The sequence below is a fragment of the Spermophilus citellus genome, assembly GCF_964194105.1.
Source record: "Spermophilus citellus genome assembly, chromosome: 9".
In the NCBI taxonomy this organism is placed as follows: Eukaryota; Metazoa; Chordata; class Mammalia; order Rodentia; family Sciuridae; genus Spermophilus; species Spermophilus citellus.
The window spans coordinates 125,022,131-125,040,962 of NC_138191.1; the positions used below are offsets into that span (position 1 = coordinate 125,022,131).

Genomic DNA, 18,832 nt, shown 5'->3' on the forward strand with positions numbered 1-18,832 from the left:
AATGGCTACAGTTATCTCTTGGGTATATTAAATAGCTTAATCTAGAGCCCACAGAATGATCTGGCAGGATCAAGTAATTAACCCAGAAATCCTGGAATCCTGCCCGAAGATGTTCCATAAGTGGCACATTAACAGCTGAAAAGTGTGCATATAATGAGAACAGCCAAGTGTCTGCTGCATAGAAAATTTGTGTCAAATAATTGCAAGTGGTGAGGTCAGTAAGTTGACAGTAAGGATTCCTGAAACCAAGTTAGATGATGTGGCTGAGCTATATATTGTTTTGAAATAACGGCTCAAGAGAGGTGACCTTACCTTGTAATGGGAGCTCTTTTTAAGTGAAAAATTTTAATCCTGTGTAGCCTTCTAAGCTGAGTGGCATATTCTGGCTAGAAGCTAGAACTGCAGTGAAAAGGCATGTGCAAAATTAGAGCTCGGAAAGAATATAAATTCAAAATACGGCCAGCTCTTGACCTCTTCATTCATTCCTCCTGTGTGCCATACAATCATGTGCGTGTCCCCTTCACCTCTGTTTTTATAATTTTAAATAGTGCTATATTCACACAGTTAACAAAGACTTGAATTATTTGCACTTCTGAGTGAATAGCTGTTATTTTCAGCCCGAAGAAGGCTGCTTATGTATTGTATTTGACTTTCTAAGTTTCATGTTTGATTCCCAATTATTTTACTTCACATTAGGAAATATTTATATCATAAAAACCTAAAACCATTAGCTTTTCTTTTGCAGTACAACAGTTATGAGGATGATAATGTTAGTAATATCAGACTCTCTTATATCCATCAGCTTTCCTGTCATAAGGTCCTCCAGGGCAAGGTTTTTTGTCTTTCTTTCTCTTTGTGCCTGGCCTGCATTGCAATGTTTAGTTGGTGCTTCTGTCTGACATAGAGGGTATAATGTTAACTTTAAAGTATGAGAGTAATTGGATAGCCCTTCACCCAGGACTTTATATACAACTATCTCTGTTTCATTATTAAAATCTTTCAAATGTCACTTGCATACAGAAGTATTTTTGGTTCATGCTCTTGAGAGCATTAGCCCTGTCACAAGTCTCCTTTTGTCTGTTCTGTTCCTTTTCTCCTGCACACTAGTATAAGTTCTTCAAGAATGGCAGTTTGTTTATCAGTCACTTTATGGCCAGACCAGTGCCTGACATAGCAGGTGCTTGATATGTATTTGTTGAGTGACTGATTTTTGGTCTCTTTATTTAATTTTAACTTTTGAATTATATTTGTATTGATTTTTTTCCCTGTTCTTTTTCAGTTTTTTAGAAACCTTGGAATTGGCAGATGACATGGCCATTGATATTCCCCATATTTGGTTATACCTTGCTGAACTGGTGACCCCCGTGTTAAAAGAAGGTGGAATCTCTATGAGAGAAGTTATCATGTAAGTTATATTTATTTTGAATGTATATCAAGTTAAACTGACAGAGAACTCACCTGCTGACTTTCTAGCATAATATTGTCCCATTAATGGCTCTGGAGACTCTTAGATACAGCCTGTGACTCTTTTAGACTTATAATTTTATTTTGAAGATTTCACTAGATTTACACTAGAGACAGATTGAGGATATGATAGCCCTGTGGTCCATTGGGGGTAGCAGTGATTATTGATAATGCTCTAGTCATGTCACTGGAAGATGATTGCTTCTAGAAGCTTAATGTTAATCTGGCTGTTGTATCTATCATTGTTTCAGTTGTTGTCAGAATTTACATTGTAGTTTGTCATACTGGTACCTGCATAGTACACGTTCATGGTTATAATAAAAGTATTGCTAGATTTGCATGTGTGGGGGGAATGGATACTGCATTATATAGACCAGTACTTCTGTTCTTCAAAACAGTAGTATTTTCCCCACAAACTGTTGATATATGAAAATCTGACTCCGCATACTGTTGTGTATGTCCCCACCCCAGCATACCCCCCACTTTTTTTTTTTTTTTTTTTTTTTGGAGATGCACAAAGTATATGTATTGCGGCATATAATTCAAGCGTATGTATGAGAATCCTATAATAAAACAAAACAATAAAAATGATTTAGCTTTGTTTAATTCAGCATTACCTCACATAATCAATGAAAGAATCCTTTACTTTGAGGAAATACTGGAATCATTGCTATCCTATGGAATGCAGTTTGGGAAATACTAATTCAGACTAAAATAATTGGTCCCTTTCTATTTCATCCATATTCTTAAGAAAAGCTTTTCTTTTTACAATACTTTATAACTAAGCTTCACAATTCCATTACCTACAATGGTACTTCTCCACTTTCTGCTTGAAGTGGAACTTATGTAAATAGATTACTAAGTGAGATTGATCTTTGTGTTGCTTCCGTCACTGAAGTGGCTAAAGAAAAAGACAAAACCCAGGAATTCTGACATCCCTTTTCTGCTTCTCCAGGAAGCATAAGGTGACTGTAAAGTCTCCAAAAGCCTTCTGCTGAAAAGGACTTGGAGCATGTCCTAGAGCTTTGACCCTGCTGATTTTTATTTAGGTTACAAAGTGTCTATTTGACACACATTTTTGCTTACTACTTTAGCACAGAGAATTTCTTCAGAGGTACTTAATCACTGCTCCTATCTTTTACAGAGAATTTAGCAAACCTTTACTTCCTGTTGGAAGAGCTGGGGTCTTGCTTTCTGAAATATTGCACCTTCTATGCAAACAAATGGTGAGTGTTCAACTGAGTGTCAGACTCAATAGCATGTTAGAAAGGGCAGTGATCTTGATCGTGTGTTTTCTGTGAACACCTCAGGTCTCAGTGTACAAATAGTTCCATTTCCTTTTAGCCTTTGAACAAAGTGAGGGCTCTGCTTCAACCTTGTTTCCTTCAGAGGTGTATTGTCCTTCTGTTTACCAATGTCTTGGGAAAGAGTTTTCTAATCCTAACTAGATTTAGTATAGTTCTAAAGAATCTTAAGATATATTTTATTTGTGGTTGGTAATTTTTCAATGAAAACTGCTCTGCTTTTAGAGTAAGATAGGATTCATAGAATGATTAGTTTTGTTAACTTTATGTTAACTTTTGGGTCATTAAAAGTCTGATTAAAAAGAATTGGTAAAAAAGACTCTGCAGGATGGTGAATTTCTTAAATTCACCTTAGTTAAATATGTAGTGAGTGCATGGTTATTCTCTGCAAAGCTGTCTGCTTGGCTCTCAGTCTACTAAGATTAAACTAGAGAGGGAGATAGATATATCTAAACTAATTATTTCAAAAGCATGTGGAGGTGCTCTATTAGAGGTCAAAGAAGCTGAAGGATGTGTTGTGGCATCCAAAAGGGGATGAAATGTCTAGGAAGAGAGATGTCAAAACAAAACAGAACTCACAAATGAACATTCTGCAGTGATTTCTAATGTACTCAAACCCAAGCCAGAGATATTGGTATTATGTTTGATTACAGAGTTTCACAGATACTGAGGGTTTTCATTTTTTTTTTTTAAGTCAATGTTCATCTCACTCTGAACCTGCAGAAGTTCTTCTGTACCCCATTTGTGTAGTAGTTATTCATAGACAGATGCACTAAATAGCCTGGCTCTGCTGATTATTTCTATTAATAATATTCTTTAGTTAATGATGCTAAAATTTTTTATTTTACTGAACTCTGTAGTTTTTATGTTTGTAATTCCCTCCTTGGCTATAGTCTTTATTTAAAACTCAAACTCTTCTTAACTTATATTTTTATAAAAAGAAAACAAATTTCTACTTATAAATTAAACCATATTTTCTTAGACCATAAACTCTGAGCCAGAGAGCCTGATTTCAAATCCTGGCTGTATCAGGTTATCAGCTGGACCTTGGCCTATTTACTCTATGGAATAATTTATACATCTTCTTAGATGCCAGCTGCAATCTCAAAACATTTTCCTTTATCGTAGTCTCTGTCCAGGCAGTGGGCTTGCACCTCCTCATGTTTTTCCAGCTGATAACAGCTTTGCTCTATTGTTTCTTGGGCTCAACCTTGCACTCCTTGCCCACAAAACACTTCTTATGCCTAGTTCAGGAGCAACAGGTGCCTCTTATAACAGGAAGTATAAATGTGATCTGCATTGGAGAGGGATTCCAGTGTGGCTTGTGAGTGGCTCTAAAAGCAGGTACATGTACAGAGCCATCTTTCCATCTACAAAACAGTGTTAAATTTATAAACCTGCATGTATTAGACTCTTTAATGGTCATATTAATAAATCCCAAATACCAGTTTAATGTTTCCCAGACTAGTCATCTGATAAATTATTGAATCTAAATAACTATACTTCAAATATTCACCATTATATTTGTATACATTCAGACCTCTTATTTTGAAAGTCAAGAATCCTAAGAGAGTAATGTCATATTAATAAGGAAAGGTTTTCATTTCACTGTTTTTTTTTTTTTTAAGATCCTGGGGATTGATCCCAGGAGTACTCTACCACTGAGCTACATCTGCCACCCCTTTTAAATTAGATTGTGAGATAGGATCTTGTCAAGTTGCCAGGTTGGCATTGAACTTGAGATTCACCTGACTTAACCTCCCAAATCACTAGGATTATACCCATGCACCACTGTACTTGGCTCATTTCTTACTCTTTAGGGTTCTACGTCCTTGACTTCAAGCAAGCTTTTTCTTCTCCTCCTCCTCCTCCTCCTCCTCCTCCTCCTCCTCCTCCCCCCCAATGTAAAAATTAATGGATTGGATTTATCTCTCTTTTAGAGCCATAAGAAAGTGGGCGCCTTATGGAGGGAGGCTGATCTCAGCTGGAAGGACTTTTTACCTGAAGGGGAAGATGTACATAATTTTCTCTTGGAGCAGGTGGGTAAGAACAAGACTTATATCTTTTTGTTGTTGTTTGTACCAGAGATTAAACCCACTGGGGCTTAATCACTGAGCCATATTCCCAGCCCTTTTTATTTTTTATTTTGAGACAGGATCTTGTTAAGTTGCCTCGCTAAGTTGCTGAGGTTGGCTTTTGAACTTGTGATCCTTCTGCCTTAGTCTTCCAAGCTGCTGGGATTGTAGGCATGTGCCACTGCCCCAGGACTGTCTTCTATATGATAGCAGTTGGTCTGTTTCATAGAGGAAAGGAAGATAATTTCTTTAGTATTCTGGTATTAAGATTAGATCAAAATAATAATCTTAGTTAAGAAATCATCTTAAGTACATGTTTTAAGGGCACTCTCCAACTGTACAGTCATTAGAGGAAAGATAAAAGGTATGGAGAAATTTTAAAAGACAGCCACACTTAGAAAATGAGCTAAATAGCCAAGCACAGTGGCACACATCTAGAATCCAACTATACAGAAAATCACAAGTTCAAGGCCAGCCTTAGCAATTTGAAGCCCTAAGCAACTTAATGAGACCCTTCTCAAAGACAGAATAAAAAGGACTGAGGAGGTAGCACCCCTGTTTTCAATCTCCAGTACCATATCTCTAAGAACCTGAAATGAAACTGATAAGTAAACCAGGGTGATAGTACTAAAGAAGATCCAGGTGTACTGAGCTCTGGGCCTGGGAAAGGCAGAAGAAGCATGAAATACTCTTTTGGTAATGGGAACTAGAATGCCCCTTACCAGATAGAGGCCTGGAGATAGGTCTACACTATTTGAAACTTCACAAATAAATAATTTCAAGAAAGTGGAAACAATCATAGCACTAGTACCGTAAGCTGGCCTGCCTGCAATCTTGATAACTGGATCCAGAAATCTACAAGGTAGAGGACTGCAGGACTGATTTAGTCTGGCCCTAAACAAGTAATTTGGGAGAAGGGAGAGTGGTCTGGGTAGAGGCAACTATAAAACTCTGTTAGACCAAGGAAGATGAGAGAGAAAGAAAACAAAACTCTCTCAAAATGATCTTGCAAGTCAAAGTAGTTGAACAGTTGAGGAAGACTAAAGCTAAGGAAGGTAATAAATCAGCAGTAAGAAGAAAACAATCACTATAGGTAAAAAAGAATAAGAAAGTAATCAGAAGATGACCTTAAAATAAATATATCAAGCTGGGCATAATGAAACACACCTGCAGTCCCAGCTACTCAGGAGACTATGGCAGAAGGATCATTTGAGCCCAGGATTTTGAGGCTAGCCTGGGCAACATAGCAAGACCTGTCTTTGGATATAATGCATTGGGGGTATAACTCTGTGATAGAGCACCTCTGGGTTCAATCCCTAGTTCATAAAACAGTAAAGTAAGTATATTGTTGTGGATAAAGACAGTGTACTAGGTTGCCATGGTAGCTTTCATTTGGGTTGGTAGGTAGCTTTCATTTGGGTTGTGGAAATAAATGGAGGAGCTACTGCCAAACAGTAGGAACCTGTGGAAAGCACAATTTCTGATGCACTATTGGGCTCCCAGAAAGTAGACAAATTCTCTTTCAAGAGATTAAAAATAAGAGGAGGAGAGGAAAAAGCCAGAGACGAAACCTGAATTCTGAGCAGTAAGCACATGTGAATACCATGTTGCCCGAAGAACAAATGCCAGAGATTGTGGAAGAAGCTGAATTGGTTCAGTTCAGCATTACCCTGGCTCTAGAAAGAGCAAGCCACAGTGCTCTTTAGAGAAAACATCCTTAACATTGGTCTGCCCCCATACTTTTTTTTTTTTTAATATTTTATTTACATTTTAGTTTTCGGCAGACACAACATCTTTGTTTGTATGTGATGCTGAGGATCGAACCCGGGCCACATGCATGCCAGGCGAGCGCGCTACCGCTTGAGCCAATCCCCAGCCCCTAGAGAAATCTTCTGAATAATAATAGAGTGATGGTCTTTGAAAACTAAAAATATAAATATCTTCTGCTGATCTTTTTGATCCCTGTAAAACAGAAAGTATAGCCCGTGGCTTTGTTTTCCTCTCAGGATGATAATATTGTACTACATTAATTTGTTTTACATTTTATGTTTCAGAAGTTGGACTTTATAGAGTCTGACAGTTCCTGTTCCTCTGAAGCACTTTCAAAGAAAGAACTCTCTGCTGAAGAACTCTGTCAGCGCCTTGAGAAACTCATTATTGAGGACAAAGCAAATGATGAACAGATCTTTGACTGGGTAGAGGTATAGAGACCTTATGATCCTCTCTGCCATAGAGATAAGGAAGGTTCTTATGTGACCCTCTCAATTCACACACCATATCTTTTCCCTTTGTGAACAGAGTTTTTAAAAAGAAAAGATAAAAACATAATAATTGAGCTCACACTACATAAAGATGTTTGTTACTTTTATCTAATCCTAGCATTAGTAAATCTGTTTATCTCTTAGCAGGTCTGTCTTTCCTATTGACCTTGTTTGTTAATATCTTTTTTTTTTTTTTTTTTAGGTTTAAGTGGACACAATATCCTTATTTTACATTTATGTGATGCTGAGGATCAAACCCAGTGCCTCATGCATGCTAGGCGAGCACTCTACCACTAAGCCCCAGCCCTATTATCTTTTTTTTTAATATATAATATTTATTTTTTGGTGTAGATGGACACAACACAATGCATTTTATTTTTATGTGGTGGTGAGGATCGAACCCCAGTCCCGCCCGTGCTAGGCGAGCGCTCTACTGCTGAGCCACAATCCCAACCCCAATATCTTTTCTTAATCTGTAGGCTTCTCTTCATTTTCTTCAGGTCTAGTCTATTCTTTGATTCTAGAATTATAATATTTGGCTCTGATTCATAGAAGAAATATGCAGTTGATATTTTTATAACAGAAGAAACAGATTGTTTGAAGAGGTATTTATTATGTAATTACATTTAGGTAATTAGTTTATTTTTCTCAAACTGTGCTTAAAATCTAATCCTTTGAGAATTTTAATTGATATTCAGTGTTTGAAATTGCTCTGTCAAGCCAGGCATAGTGACCCACACCTGTAATCCCAGAGATTTGGGCCAGCTTAGGCAATTTAGCAAAATTCTGTCTCAAAGTAAAAAATAAAAAAGGGTTGTTAGAGGGCTGGGGCTGGGGCTCAGCTGTAGAGTGTTCGCCTAGCACGTGCGAGACACTGGGTTCCATCCTCAGTACCACATAAAGAATAAATGAATAAATAAAATAAAGGTATTGTGTCCAACTAAAACTAAAAAAAAATAATAATAATAATTTTAAAAGGGTTGGAGATATACCTGTAGGTTCTATCCCCAGTTCCAAAATGAGATTGCTCTGTCAAACTGTTTATTAAGTATTGTTTGATTAAAAAAGTAAGGGAACATTATTATTTTCTCGTTTCTTCTTCAAAAGTAATTGTTTAGCCTTTGCAGAAATAACTCTGAAGTTAGACTAGTCTGGCTTCAACTAAAGTATTTTTAAAAAGGTATAAACCAGGAACTAGCTATAACACATAAATGGTCATGAAACATTGTACACATGGTTTTTGGCACTTTCTCCTGCCCTGCATCACCTCCTCTGCTGCCAGTTCTGGTGCCACACATTTCTGTTCTGAGGGAGACTGCTTGTGAAGCCTCTGGCTGGAGCAAAGTCCTCCGTGGCCACTGCACTGCTGCCCAGAAGAGCTGGCCGTGTCACTCAGGCTTGCCGTGTCACTCAGGCTTTCCGTCCAGTCTGCTCCCATGGAGCCATCAGTTCCTCCCAACTGATGATGGAGATTAGGCATTAAACAAAGAGAACTGCTAGTTCATCTACTTCAGTCTTAAAATTCATCAGCACTGGGCTGGAGGCGTAGCTCCGTTGTAGAACACACTTAGGCATGAGGCCTACACTCAGTCCTAGTGCCAAAAAAACAAAAATTCATCAGTACTAAACTTATCTCTAAATGTCTTTGAAATTCTTAACTTTTCAACCCAGCAGTTTATAACAATGTCTTTAATTTTCCCTGGCTAGTCATTTCAAGCTTGACCCTCTCCATGGCAAGTACCATACATATACTCTATTCAAAGAAGCTGAGACAAGCTTTAATTTTTTCACAGGCATAAGAAACATAAACATTGAAAAATACTTAAAATACCTGCCCCCAAAAATGTCTCCTCATCACATTAAAGTTAAAATGAAAGAGCAATGTTGGCATGTACACACAGAACTGCACAGTGCTGAGGAATACTCCCCTGCAGCTACCGTGTGCTAGCCCCTAAATTATAGACCTGGCTAGATCATTAATACGGATTATTTATTGAGGAATCATGTTTTTAATTGGCTTCAAATACACATGATAAGTCCTCTAAGGCCTAAATACTGCTACTGGGAATATTTTCACATAGAACTGGCCGTAGCCAAACTATTTTAAAATGAATCGAAAATTTAATGTTTGCAAGGATGTGCAAAAATGTGACTCTGTCTGTCCTTAGTGCCAGGTTAGCCCTGGTTTGGGGAAAATAATTTCTGTGGTATGCAAGGGTACATTTAACTGTTTTTTGTTTTGCCTTTTTGTTTGTTTGTTTGTTTAAACTTAAGGCTAATCTAGATGAAAACCAGATGAGTTCACCTACATTCCTTAGAGCTTTAATGACAGCTGTTTGTAAAGCAGCTATTATAGGTAAGTGACATTTCTGGAAGTAGGTTTTATTTATTTATTTTTTGTGTGTGTGTGAATGGAAAATTTATTTGCTCATTTCTTGCATTTGAAGTACTCTTCTGAAAGTAGGTTTTAGTATCTGAAATCATTATTATTTCCACTACTGCTTATATGGTCTGATTTTTTATTGTCTTCAAATCTTGTCCTGTATAGCTCAGTTTTTGTGCAAATGGGTAGCATTTCTGTCTACCCTGCCTGACCATCTCAAATATGGGACAAATAGATGCTCTTGTCTCCAAAGAATCCAATTTGAGCAGCTACTGTACACCTTGTATTCTACAATTCAATAAGTTGTTGCATGCATCCAGGGGTGGGAGGGTTTGTACTTCGTTGTATGTGGCTCCCCTGCCTGTACTAGTGCTGGAGATGGAACCCAGGGCCTCACTTATGCTAGGCACCCACACTTCCACTCAGCTACATCCCAGTCCACATGGAGCTTTTTCCTTATCTATTCACCTCCATCATTCAAGACCACCTCCTTCCATTTTGGAGTTATAATGAAGGGGTTCAGTATTCTTAACCTAATATCAACGGAGGGCTTTCTCATCAGGAAAGTCACATTTTATAATAAATGCCCATATAAGGAAAGAAAATACCAGCATTTTCTCCTGCTCTGTGTTGACTTGATTTTATGGGAATTGACATTTTTATTGGATATTTATGAATTATGTAGGTGAGATAAAATTAGGATTGGTAGAAGCCCTAAATATTCCTTAATATTTAACAATATTTATGAGGACATCAGCTTAGCGTTAGGTGGAAATCCACATTTTTGGCACTCAAGTAAGAAAAAAAATCTTATCAGTTCAAGAGTTGTCTCAGAATTTCAAGTCTTTGTCATTCCACAAGTAAGCTCTCTGGGGCTGGGGTTGTAGCTCAGTGTCAGGGCACTTGCCTAGCATGGGTGAGGCACTGGGTTCAATTCTTAGCACCGCATAAAAATAAAATAAAATAAAGACATTCTGTTCATCTACAACTATAAAAATTTTACAAAAGAAAAAAAAAGCTGCTGGGGGTGGTGGCACATGCTTGTAATCCCAGTGGCTTCGGAGAATCAAGAGTTCAAAGCCAGCCAACTCAGTGAGACCCTGTCTCTAAATAAAATGCAAAATAGGGCTGGGGATGTGGCTCAGTGGTCGAGTGCCCCTGAGTTCTATCCCTGGTTATCCCCTTCCTCCAAAAAAAAAGAAAGCTTCTGGCCATGCCTGTTATCCCAGCAGCTAAGGACGTTGTCAGGAAGATCAAAAGTTCAGGGCAAGCCTCACCGTCTTATCAAGGCCCTAAGCATCTTGTCAAGACCCCTGCCTTTAAATAAAAATAGTAAATGCTGGGGATGTAGCTCAGTAGTAAAGCTTCCCTGGGTTCAATCCTCAGTACCAAAAAAAAGAAAGACTTTCCTGCCACTTAATTTAGCTTCAGAATTTTAATTTAAGATTTTCTGTAAGGTGAGTTGTTTTCAAAGTGAGTTTTAAAGTGAAAGAGATTTTTTTTTAAGTTGTAGGTGAACACAATACGTTTATTTTATTTTTATGTGGTGCTGTGTATCAAACCCAGTGCCTCACATGTGCTAGGCAAGAGCTCTACCACTGAGCCACAACTTCAACCCCTCAATGTGAGTCCTTTAAGGACATAAGTCACAAGCTATGTAGAAAGAATTCATAAAATTTTTAAAATGGAACCATAAGACTTCCCCATTTTAAAAATCAAGGTTTAGGCCAGGTGTGGTGGCCTGTGCCTGTAATCCCAGCTCTTATGAGACTGAAGCAGAGGGATCACAAGTATGAGGCCTACTTTCCAGCCGAGGGCCTTGTAAGGGATCTAACCACTGAACTGTACCCCAGACTTCTAATTTCCTTTTATAATGTTGCTTAAAAGTACTCACTTGACTTCCTATTATTATTATTATTATTATTATTATTATTATTATTCTTCCCTGGATTTAATTCTCAATACTGAAAGGGAGTGAGGAATTAATCAAGGTTGAGGAGTGCAGAAGCTACTTTAAAAACCATATTGGGGCTAAGGATTTGGTTCAGTGTTACGCACTTTCCTTGAATATATGAGGCCCCAAGTTCAGTCCCCAGCACTAAAAAAAAAAAAAAAAAAATCCCCCAAATCCTAAATTGTATCCCATGATAACTTCAACAGAGAATAGAAAAATCTCATGCTTCTTGGCACTGAGGAAGCTTTCCTCAGACCCTTTTTATCTTTCTTTTATCTCAAAAGGCATAGAATGAGGGGTTTGTTTGGTGTTTTTTTTTTTTAAGAGAGATAGAGAGAATTTTTAATATTTATTTTTTTAATTTTCGGCGGACACAACATCTTTGTATATGGTGCTGAGGATCGAACCTGGGCCGCACGCATGCCAGTGGAATGTGCTACCGCTTGAGCCACATCCCCAGCCCTGTTTGGGGTATTTTTTTTTCCCTCCACTATCATAATAGTCTTTTTCCTCCTAGGAATAATAAAATGGTCCCAACTCTTGTATCCTTCTGGAAAGATTTGGATGAACTGCCACTTTAATTTTCTTTTTCTTTTTTTGTATGTGTGCATATGTGCATGTATGTAGTGATGGCAATCCTTGTGCATGCTAGGCAAGCACTCTACCACTGAATTATATCCACAGCCCCCTCCCCATTTTCTGTTTTAATGTTGCTTTTTTAATGCATTCACTTGAATTAATAATTTTTATTTTACTAAAAATCTTATAACAATGCTTTTATGGACTACAATGTAAAAATTTTGATATGTTAACTTTCCACCAAAGTGACAAAATACTTGGGGGAAAAAATCAAGAGAAAAGGTTTATTTGCCTCACAATTTCGGAGTTCTTGTTTGCTTGGCTCCATTTGTTTGGACCTGTAATGAGGCACAGCATCATAATGGGGAGCACAAGATATGGAGCAAAGCTGCTCACTTCGTGGTGTCAGGAAGCAGAGAAAGAGAAGGGTATGGGCTCCCCATGTGCCCTTTAAGGGCATGCCCCCAATAGCATAACTCTTCCTTTCACTGGATCCCGCCGCCTAGTGTTTCCACTACCTCCCAGTTGCCCTACAGGCTGGCAACCCAGCCTTTAACATATGGGACTTTAAGGCACACTCCATACCCAAACTAGAGCAGTTTGTCTACAGTGTGGAATGATTAAATCTAGCTAATTAATATATCCTTTTTGTATCTTTTTCATGGTGGGTCATTTGATTAATATTGCTTTTGTAGATTGTTGTAAAACTACTGTCACTTTTTCATTATAATTAAAGATAAATAATTGGGTGCACTATTCTTGAGGGATACAAGAATTCAAAATGCATCTCTCCTCCACTTTTTATTATTTTTGAGATAATATCTTATTAAAAATATTAGAGCATTTGGATTTCAGAATCTTGTTTTGGAGCCCCTTACCTCCTCTTTCTGTACAAAACCCTTTGGGTACTATTGTCAAAAAACTGAAAGTGGTTCTGTGTGTTGAATCCTTAAGTATAATGCCTACTTCCTCTATTTCCTCTAGCTGACTGTTCTACCTTCAGAGTGGACACTGCTGTTATCAAGCAGAGAGTGCCGATTTTACTCAAGTACCTAGACTCAGATACAGAGAAGGAACTGCAAGCACTTTATGCACTACAAGCATCAATAGTAAAACTTGATCAACCTGCCAGTAAGTTTGCCTCATGTTGTTATAAATTAACCAAACTAGTGGGTGAGATTTATCCAGACCAAAACTTCAGAGGTGAGTGAGGATTTGAAGATGGGTAATAGAAGAATCACTAACTAGTAACAAAAACTCAGCCAACATCTTAAACATATCTGATATTGTTTATTTGTTTCGTTTTTGCTTTTGGAGACAGTCTTACTGTGTTATACTAGCAAGCCTCCTCCCTCAGCCTCCCAAGTAGCTGGAACTATAGCCATATGCCACTGTAATGGGTTCCAAATTGAATTTCTTACAGACTTATATGAGAAAATGTCAAAAAGAGCCAGGCACAGAAGTGCATTACCAGCTGTTCAGGAGGCTAAGGCAGGAGAATCATGAGTTCAGAGCCAGCCTCAGCAGCTTAGTGAGGTCCTAAGCAATTCAGCAAGACCCCGTCTATAAATAAAATATAAAAACGACTGGGGATGTGGCTCAAGGGTTCAGTTCTTGTTACCAAAAAAAAAAAAAAAAAAAAAAATGCCAATAAGAAAACTAGTTTAGGGCTGGGATTGTAGCTCAGTGGTAGAGCACCTGCTTAGCACTTGTGAGGCACTGGGTTCGATTGTCAGCATTGCATATAAATAAATAAAGATCCATTGACAACTAAAAAAAAAAATATATTAAAAAGAAAACTAGTTCATATTAGAGATTTAATACTTACTTTAGAGGAGATCTGACATGTTAAGGCACTGGGTTCAATCCTCAGCACCAGAGGGCGGGGGGGGGGGGAGGAAAGAAGGAAGGAAGGAAGTTGTGTTCATCTACAACTAAAGAAATATTTTTCAGGGCTGGGGATGTGGCTCAAACGGTAGCACGCTCGCCTGGCATGCGTGCGGCCCGGGTTCGATCCTCAGCACCACATACAAACAATGATGTTGTGTCCGCCAAAAAATGTTTCTGGGGTTGGGGACATAGCTCAGTTGGTAGAGTGCTTGCCTTGCATGTTTAATCCCCAGCCATCACAAACAAAAATGTTTCTGTACCATTAGTTATGGTAATCATGCCACATGTGCCATACATGCATTTAAGTGAGGCAGTCTTGACTAAGAAACTGAATTTTTCATTTTACTTAGTTTAAATAGCTACATGTGGCTAGTGGCTACCATATTGGACAACTCAGGTCAAGGGCATGAAGTTGGTGAATAGTCTCGGGGATAATACTTTCCAGAATGCTCAGACATCCAGCAAAAACCTTAATTATAACCATGGCATATTTAACAAAGTATTTTAGAATAATTTTCAGTTATGAGTTACTCATTCTTGGCTAACCAGACAAATAAGGTAGCCTGAACACACCCTAGTCTTAATGATACTGGTAAATTGATAACTCTATTAAATCTTAGAAGATTCTTTTAATATTTTGTGACAGCTGGTACATGTTTGTTTTAGAGATGGCACTGAAGAGTAGTTCTTGGGCACTTCTTTGTTGGGATGTTTGCAAAAATTTTGCTTCTTTCCTGGAGCTGCTGAATCTCTCCAGGAGATACAGGAACAGATTAAAGCAAATTATCCTAAGAGTGCAAGTGAAGAGCCATCTAAGTCTGAATCAGAAAATATGATTATTTTTTCCTTCTCTCAAGGTCTTTGAAAGGTCATTTAAAATCCTAGCTTCCTTTTCTGTATTGTTATAGGAAGAGGACCTTACTTGTCAAATGAGATATCAAATGGTTGGATGAAATTGATGCTATATGCTTAGCCAAATTAAAATGTCTTCTATAATTACCATAATTCCATGAGTCATCCCTGGAGAGCGAGAGAGAGAGAGAATTTTTAATATTTATTTTTTAGTTTTTGGTGGACACAACATCTTTGTTTGTATGTGGTGCTGAGGATCGAACCCGGGCCGCACGCATGCCAGGCGAGCGCGCTACCGCTTGAGCCACATCCCCAGCCCATCCTTCCATCATTAATCTGAGTGATTAGAGAGCTGATAATAAATGATTTTTTTTTTTTTTTTTTTTTTTTTGCAGTGATGTATATTGAACCCAGGACCTTATACATGGCTAAACAAGCACTGTAACACCGTCTAGCCCCAAGGAATTTTTTTTTTTTTTTTTTTTTTTTTTTTAGAATAGTAAATGTGATTTTTATTCTGGCTTAATGCCTCTACCAACTTACTTTCTCTCCCCCCACCCCCATTTTTTCTTTCTTTTCTTTTTTTTTTTTTTTTTTTTTTTTTTTTTTTCCTTTTTGGTACCAGGAATTGAACCCAAGGGCTTTTAACTGTTAAGCCACATTCCTCCAGCCCTTTTTAATTTTTATTTAGAGACAGGCTCTCACTAAATTGCTGAGGCTATCCTTGAATTTGTGATCCTCCTGCCTCAGCTTCCAGAGCCACTGGGATTATAGGCCTGTGCTACAATAAGTTTCCACTCTCTGAGCAATATAGAGAATTAAAATTACTCAATTTGGACATTTAAAACAACAAATAACTTACGTTCACTGGATAAAAATCCAGATGAGATAGCTTTTGCCCATGTTTTTCGTATGAATGATCACTCTTTTCATTTTTAAAACACAGCATTTGAAGGGGAAAAGAATTTACCCTGCCTTTTTCCCCCTTAATATTTGTTAAAATTATACTGCAGACTTTCAAAAAATGAAAAAAAATCTATAAAGAAAAAAGTAAAAAGAAAATTTAAAAAGAAAGTGATAAGTACTCATTTTTATTTTTCAATGTGTTTAGATTGAGAACTTCATAAAATGAAATGGCTTTACCAATATTAGAAAATAGTTTAAATTGAATGAAATAGTAGGAATAAAAAATAATTTAGGCTGCTTAAATGGTCTTTTACTCCTTGTTGGATAAGCAGTTGTGTAGGGTTGGTGTTCTTTGTGGGGCTGGGGCTGAAGCTGGGCTCTTCACCCGGACTGCATCCGTATGTAGCCCAGCTGTCCTGTAACAGTGATTTTTTTTTTATTATTATTATTATTTTAAAGTTAGACTTTATTGAGAGAGAGAGAGAGAGAATTTTTCAATATCTATTTTTTAGTTCTCAGCAGACACAATATCTTTTTTTTTTTTTTTTTTTAATGTGGTGCTAAGGATCGAACCCAGCGCCCCGCGCATGCCAGGCGAGTGCACTACCGCTTGAGCCACATCTCCAGCCCCCCCGTAACAGTGATTATGATGAATGTTGTTGATGCTCTTTTCTGGGAGAATGAATGTGCTTTCATTCATTCATTGCTCTTCCTCAAAACTACAGTGCCCCAAAACTGATAGCTTATTTTGAAACCCTTACAGATTTGCTACGAATGTTTTTTGATTGCCTGTATGACGAGGAGGTGATCTCCGAGGATGCCTTCTACAAATGGGAGAGCAGCAAGGACCCTGCAGAGCAGAATGGGAAGGGCGTAGCCCTGAAATCTGTCACTGCGTTTTTCACATGGCTGCGGGAAGCAGAAGAGGAGTCTGAGGATAACTAAAACTTCAAATACACAAAACGAAACAAAAGAAACAATTTAAGTATTTTTTTAAAAAGTTTCACGTCTTCGCCAATCACAGTGCAGCAAGGCCAATTCTCGCAGAAATCCCCACGTGTGCACGAGTGGGAGAGGGGAAAGAGAACAAAGGTGATCATGGAGGAAAAAGGTACTGGAAACAAGTAAACTTCCAACCTGAGGGCGGGAGCACTAAAACCAAAATACATGTATTATTTATAGAAAATATTTTCTGTTTTAATCTTTTCTTTTTAAACAAGGACTCATACTTAAAAACACATTTAGCAAAAAAAAAAAAAAAAAAAAAGTTGAGAACTTTTAATTTATTTTAAGGACTGCAAATGCCAGTGTGTAATTTTTTAATTTGCAGTTTCTGTAAACAACTTGTATAATAGAAAAGCAGAGAAATAAATGTCCCTTCCCTTCATATGCACCTCACGTTTGTTTTAAGGCATAGTAGTTAGTCCAGATTTGAGAAGGTTTGGGGTGAACAAGGTAAGAAAGATATCTCTCTCTCTCTTTCTCTTTCTCTCTTTCTTCTTTTTTCTTTTCTTTTCTTCTTTTTTTTTTTTTTTTTTCCCGGGCATCAAATCTTTCTGCCTGCCTCTCAGCTTGCTTCAGAAAATTAAAAAAAAAAAAAAAAAATCACAATAGTAATCAAAACATACATAACCTTGGAACAGAAGGAAATGCTGTGGACCAGAGAACTCCAAGATTGTTCAAAAACAAAAAGTGCTACCCTGGAAAAAGTACTCTTAATACTTTTGAAATCTTTAGAGCAACTTTAAGGCTTGTAAATACATAGAACAAATATTTAAAAAAAGAAGAAGAAGAAGAAGAAATTGACTCAATACTATTTCTTTTCACTTTCAAAATATAAAGAACAAAATAAAGACAAACATTGCAAGTTTAAATGAAAGTAAAGCGACTTCTCCTTTTGACAGCTGTTGCATGTGTGCCCATCCCTGGGAGGTGCTATCTGGCTATTCATTATCTAATCCAAATCATTCCTGAGGAGTGTGATATGTGTATGTGTGTGTGTACGTGTGTATGTCTCTTTAGTTCACAAATGAAAGCTATTTTGTGGGTAGAGAGGGCATTTGTGTTTGGGTGGGGATGCTCTTCTGGGATTCCTGGAAAAACTTGAAACTCCAGCTAGAGATACACTTTAAGTAACAGCAAACCCAAGGTGACTTTTAAAATGACAAATTCCCTATTGTGTATCAGGGTACTATTTTACTTTGAGATTACCACTACCACTGATTTTTAAAATCTCCTCTCAATTGCCTGGATATTTAGGAAATCCAAAGATGTCTTCTGAAGAATGAGGGGGGCACCTAAGTTATGCTTTTTCATGGGGGTGGGTTTAAAACCAAACTAGTACCATATGTGGAAGGTGACATTGCTCCCCAGCTCCAGCTCCGTGCAGGCCATACTGGTGAGTATAAAGCCAATTTATGAAGAAAACCGGGCTACTTCCAAATAAATAGTCTTTATATTTTGTATCTAGATAACCAGAGATTTCTGTCAGCTTCCATCTATTAAAAAAAAAAAAAAATCCAGAATAAGACTTGTAAAACACAAGAACAAAATTTTCTCAAGCAATAAAAGGTTTTTCATCAGTGTAATTGAATACAATACAGAATCCTGCTGTATATAAGCCCACTGAGACCATTCTGAGTGGTGAAGAATTGAGTCTGGAAAGTCTCTTGACAAACTTGTGACAATACTGCCATAAGAGATGAGGCCTGAGAAGTCGTTTGGGGTCTGGATGCAGGCCCTGCCTGGGAACCCTCAATTGGAAGCAGCAATCCAGGTCTAGGATATACTAAGTTTTAACTGCCTTCAGAATCAAATTCAGAGAATTCTGATCCAGGAATCTCCTGAATAACAGGTTTTTAGAAGACTATTAATAACACTCACTGGGGTATGGGGTGGGGAGTTAGAGAAGGCAACTGGCGACTGCCTCTTGGGAATCAGTGGCTGTCATTTGCAGGGATCTAACCAGGAAGGACTTTCAGGTAGTAGAGATGGCCTATTCATAATATTTTAGATATAGACAAGTGTTAGAAGTAGAGGAAAGAAATATTTTTAGAAGGAAAGGGGAGAAAAATCTTAAAAGATATAAACATTCATAGTACAATAACAATATTTGAAATCTCACCTGTAGCAGGAAGTATGATGAGGAGATTACAGAGAACCTT

At 37.6% G+C, this 18,832-nt stretch overlaps 1 protein-coding gene across 20 annotated transcripts in view; it reads left to right on the forward strand.

Moving 5' to 3' along the window:
* Positions 1-17,470, forward strand: part of EIF4G3 (eukaryotic translation initiation factor 4 gamma 3) — a 287,482-nt gene extending 270,012 nt beyond the window's left edge. For all 20 annotated transcript variants that reach the window (XM_081306230.1, XM_081306245.1, XM_081306247.1 and 17 more), the window contains 7 exons: positions 1,280-1,405; positions 2,609-2,690; positions 4,709-4,807; positions 6,898-7,044; positions 9,379-9,460; positions 13,005-13,151; positions 16,432-17,470. In XM_081306230.1, coding sequence (XP_081162356.1) covers positions 1,280-1,405; positions 2,609-2,690; positions 4,709-4,807; positions 6,898-7,044; positions 9,379-9,460; positions 13,005-13,151; positions 16,432-16,613 — 865 coding nt within the window. In that variant the 3' untranslated portion in view covers positions 16,614-17,470. The remainder of the gene's footprint in view (positions 1-1,279; positions 1,406-2,608; positions 2,691-4,708; positions 4,808-6,897; positions 7,045-9,378; positions 9,461-13,004; positions 13,152-16,431) is intronic.
* Positions 17,471-18,832: the final 1,362 nt, after the last annotated feature.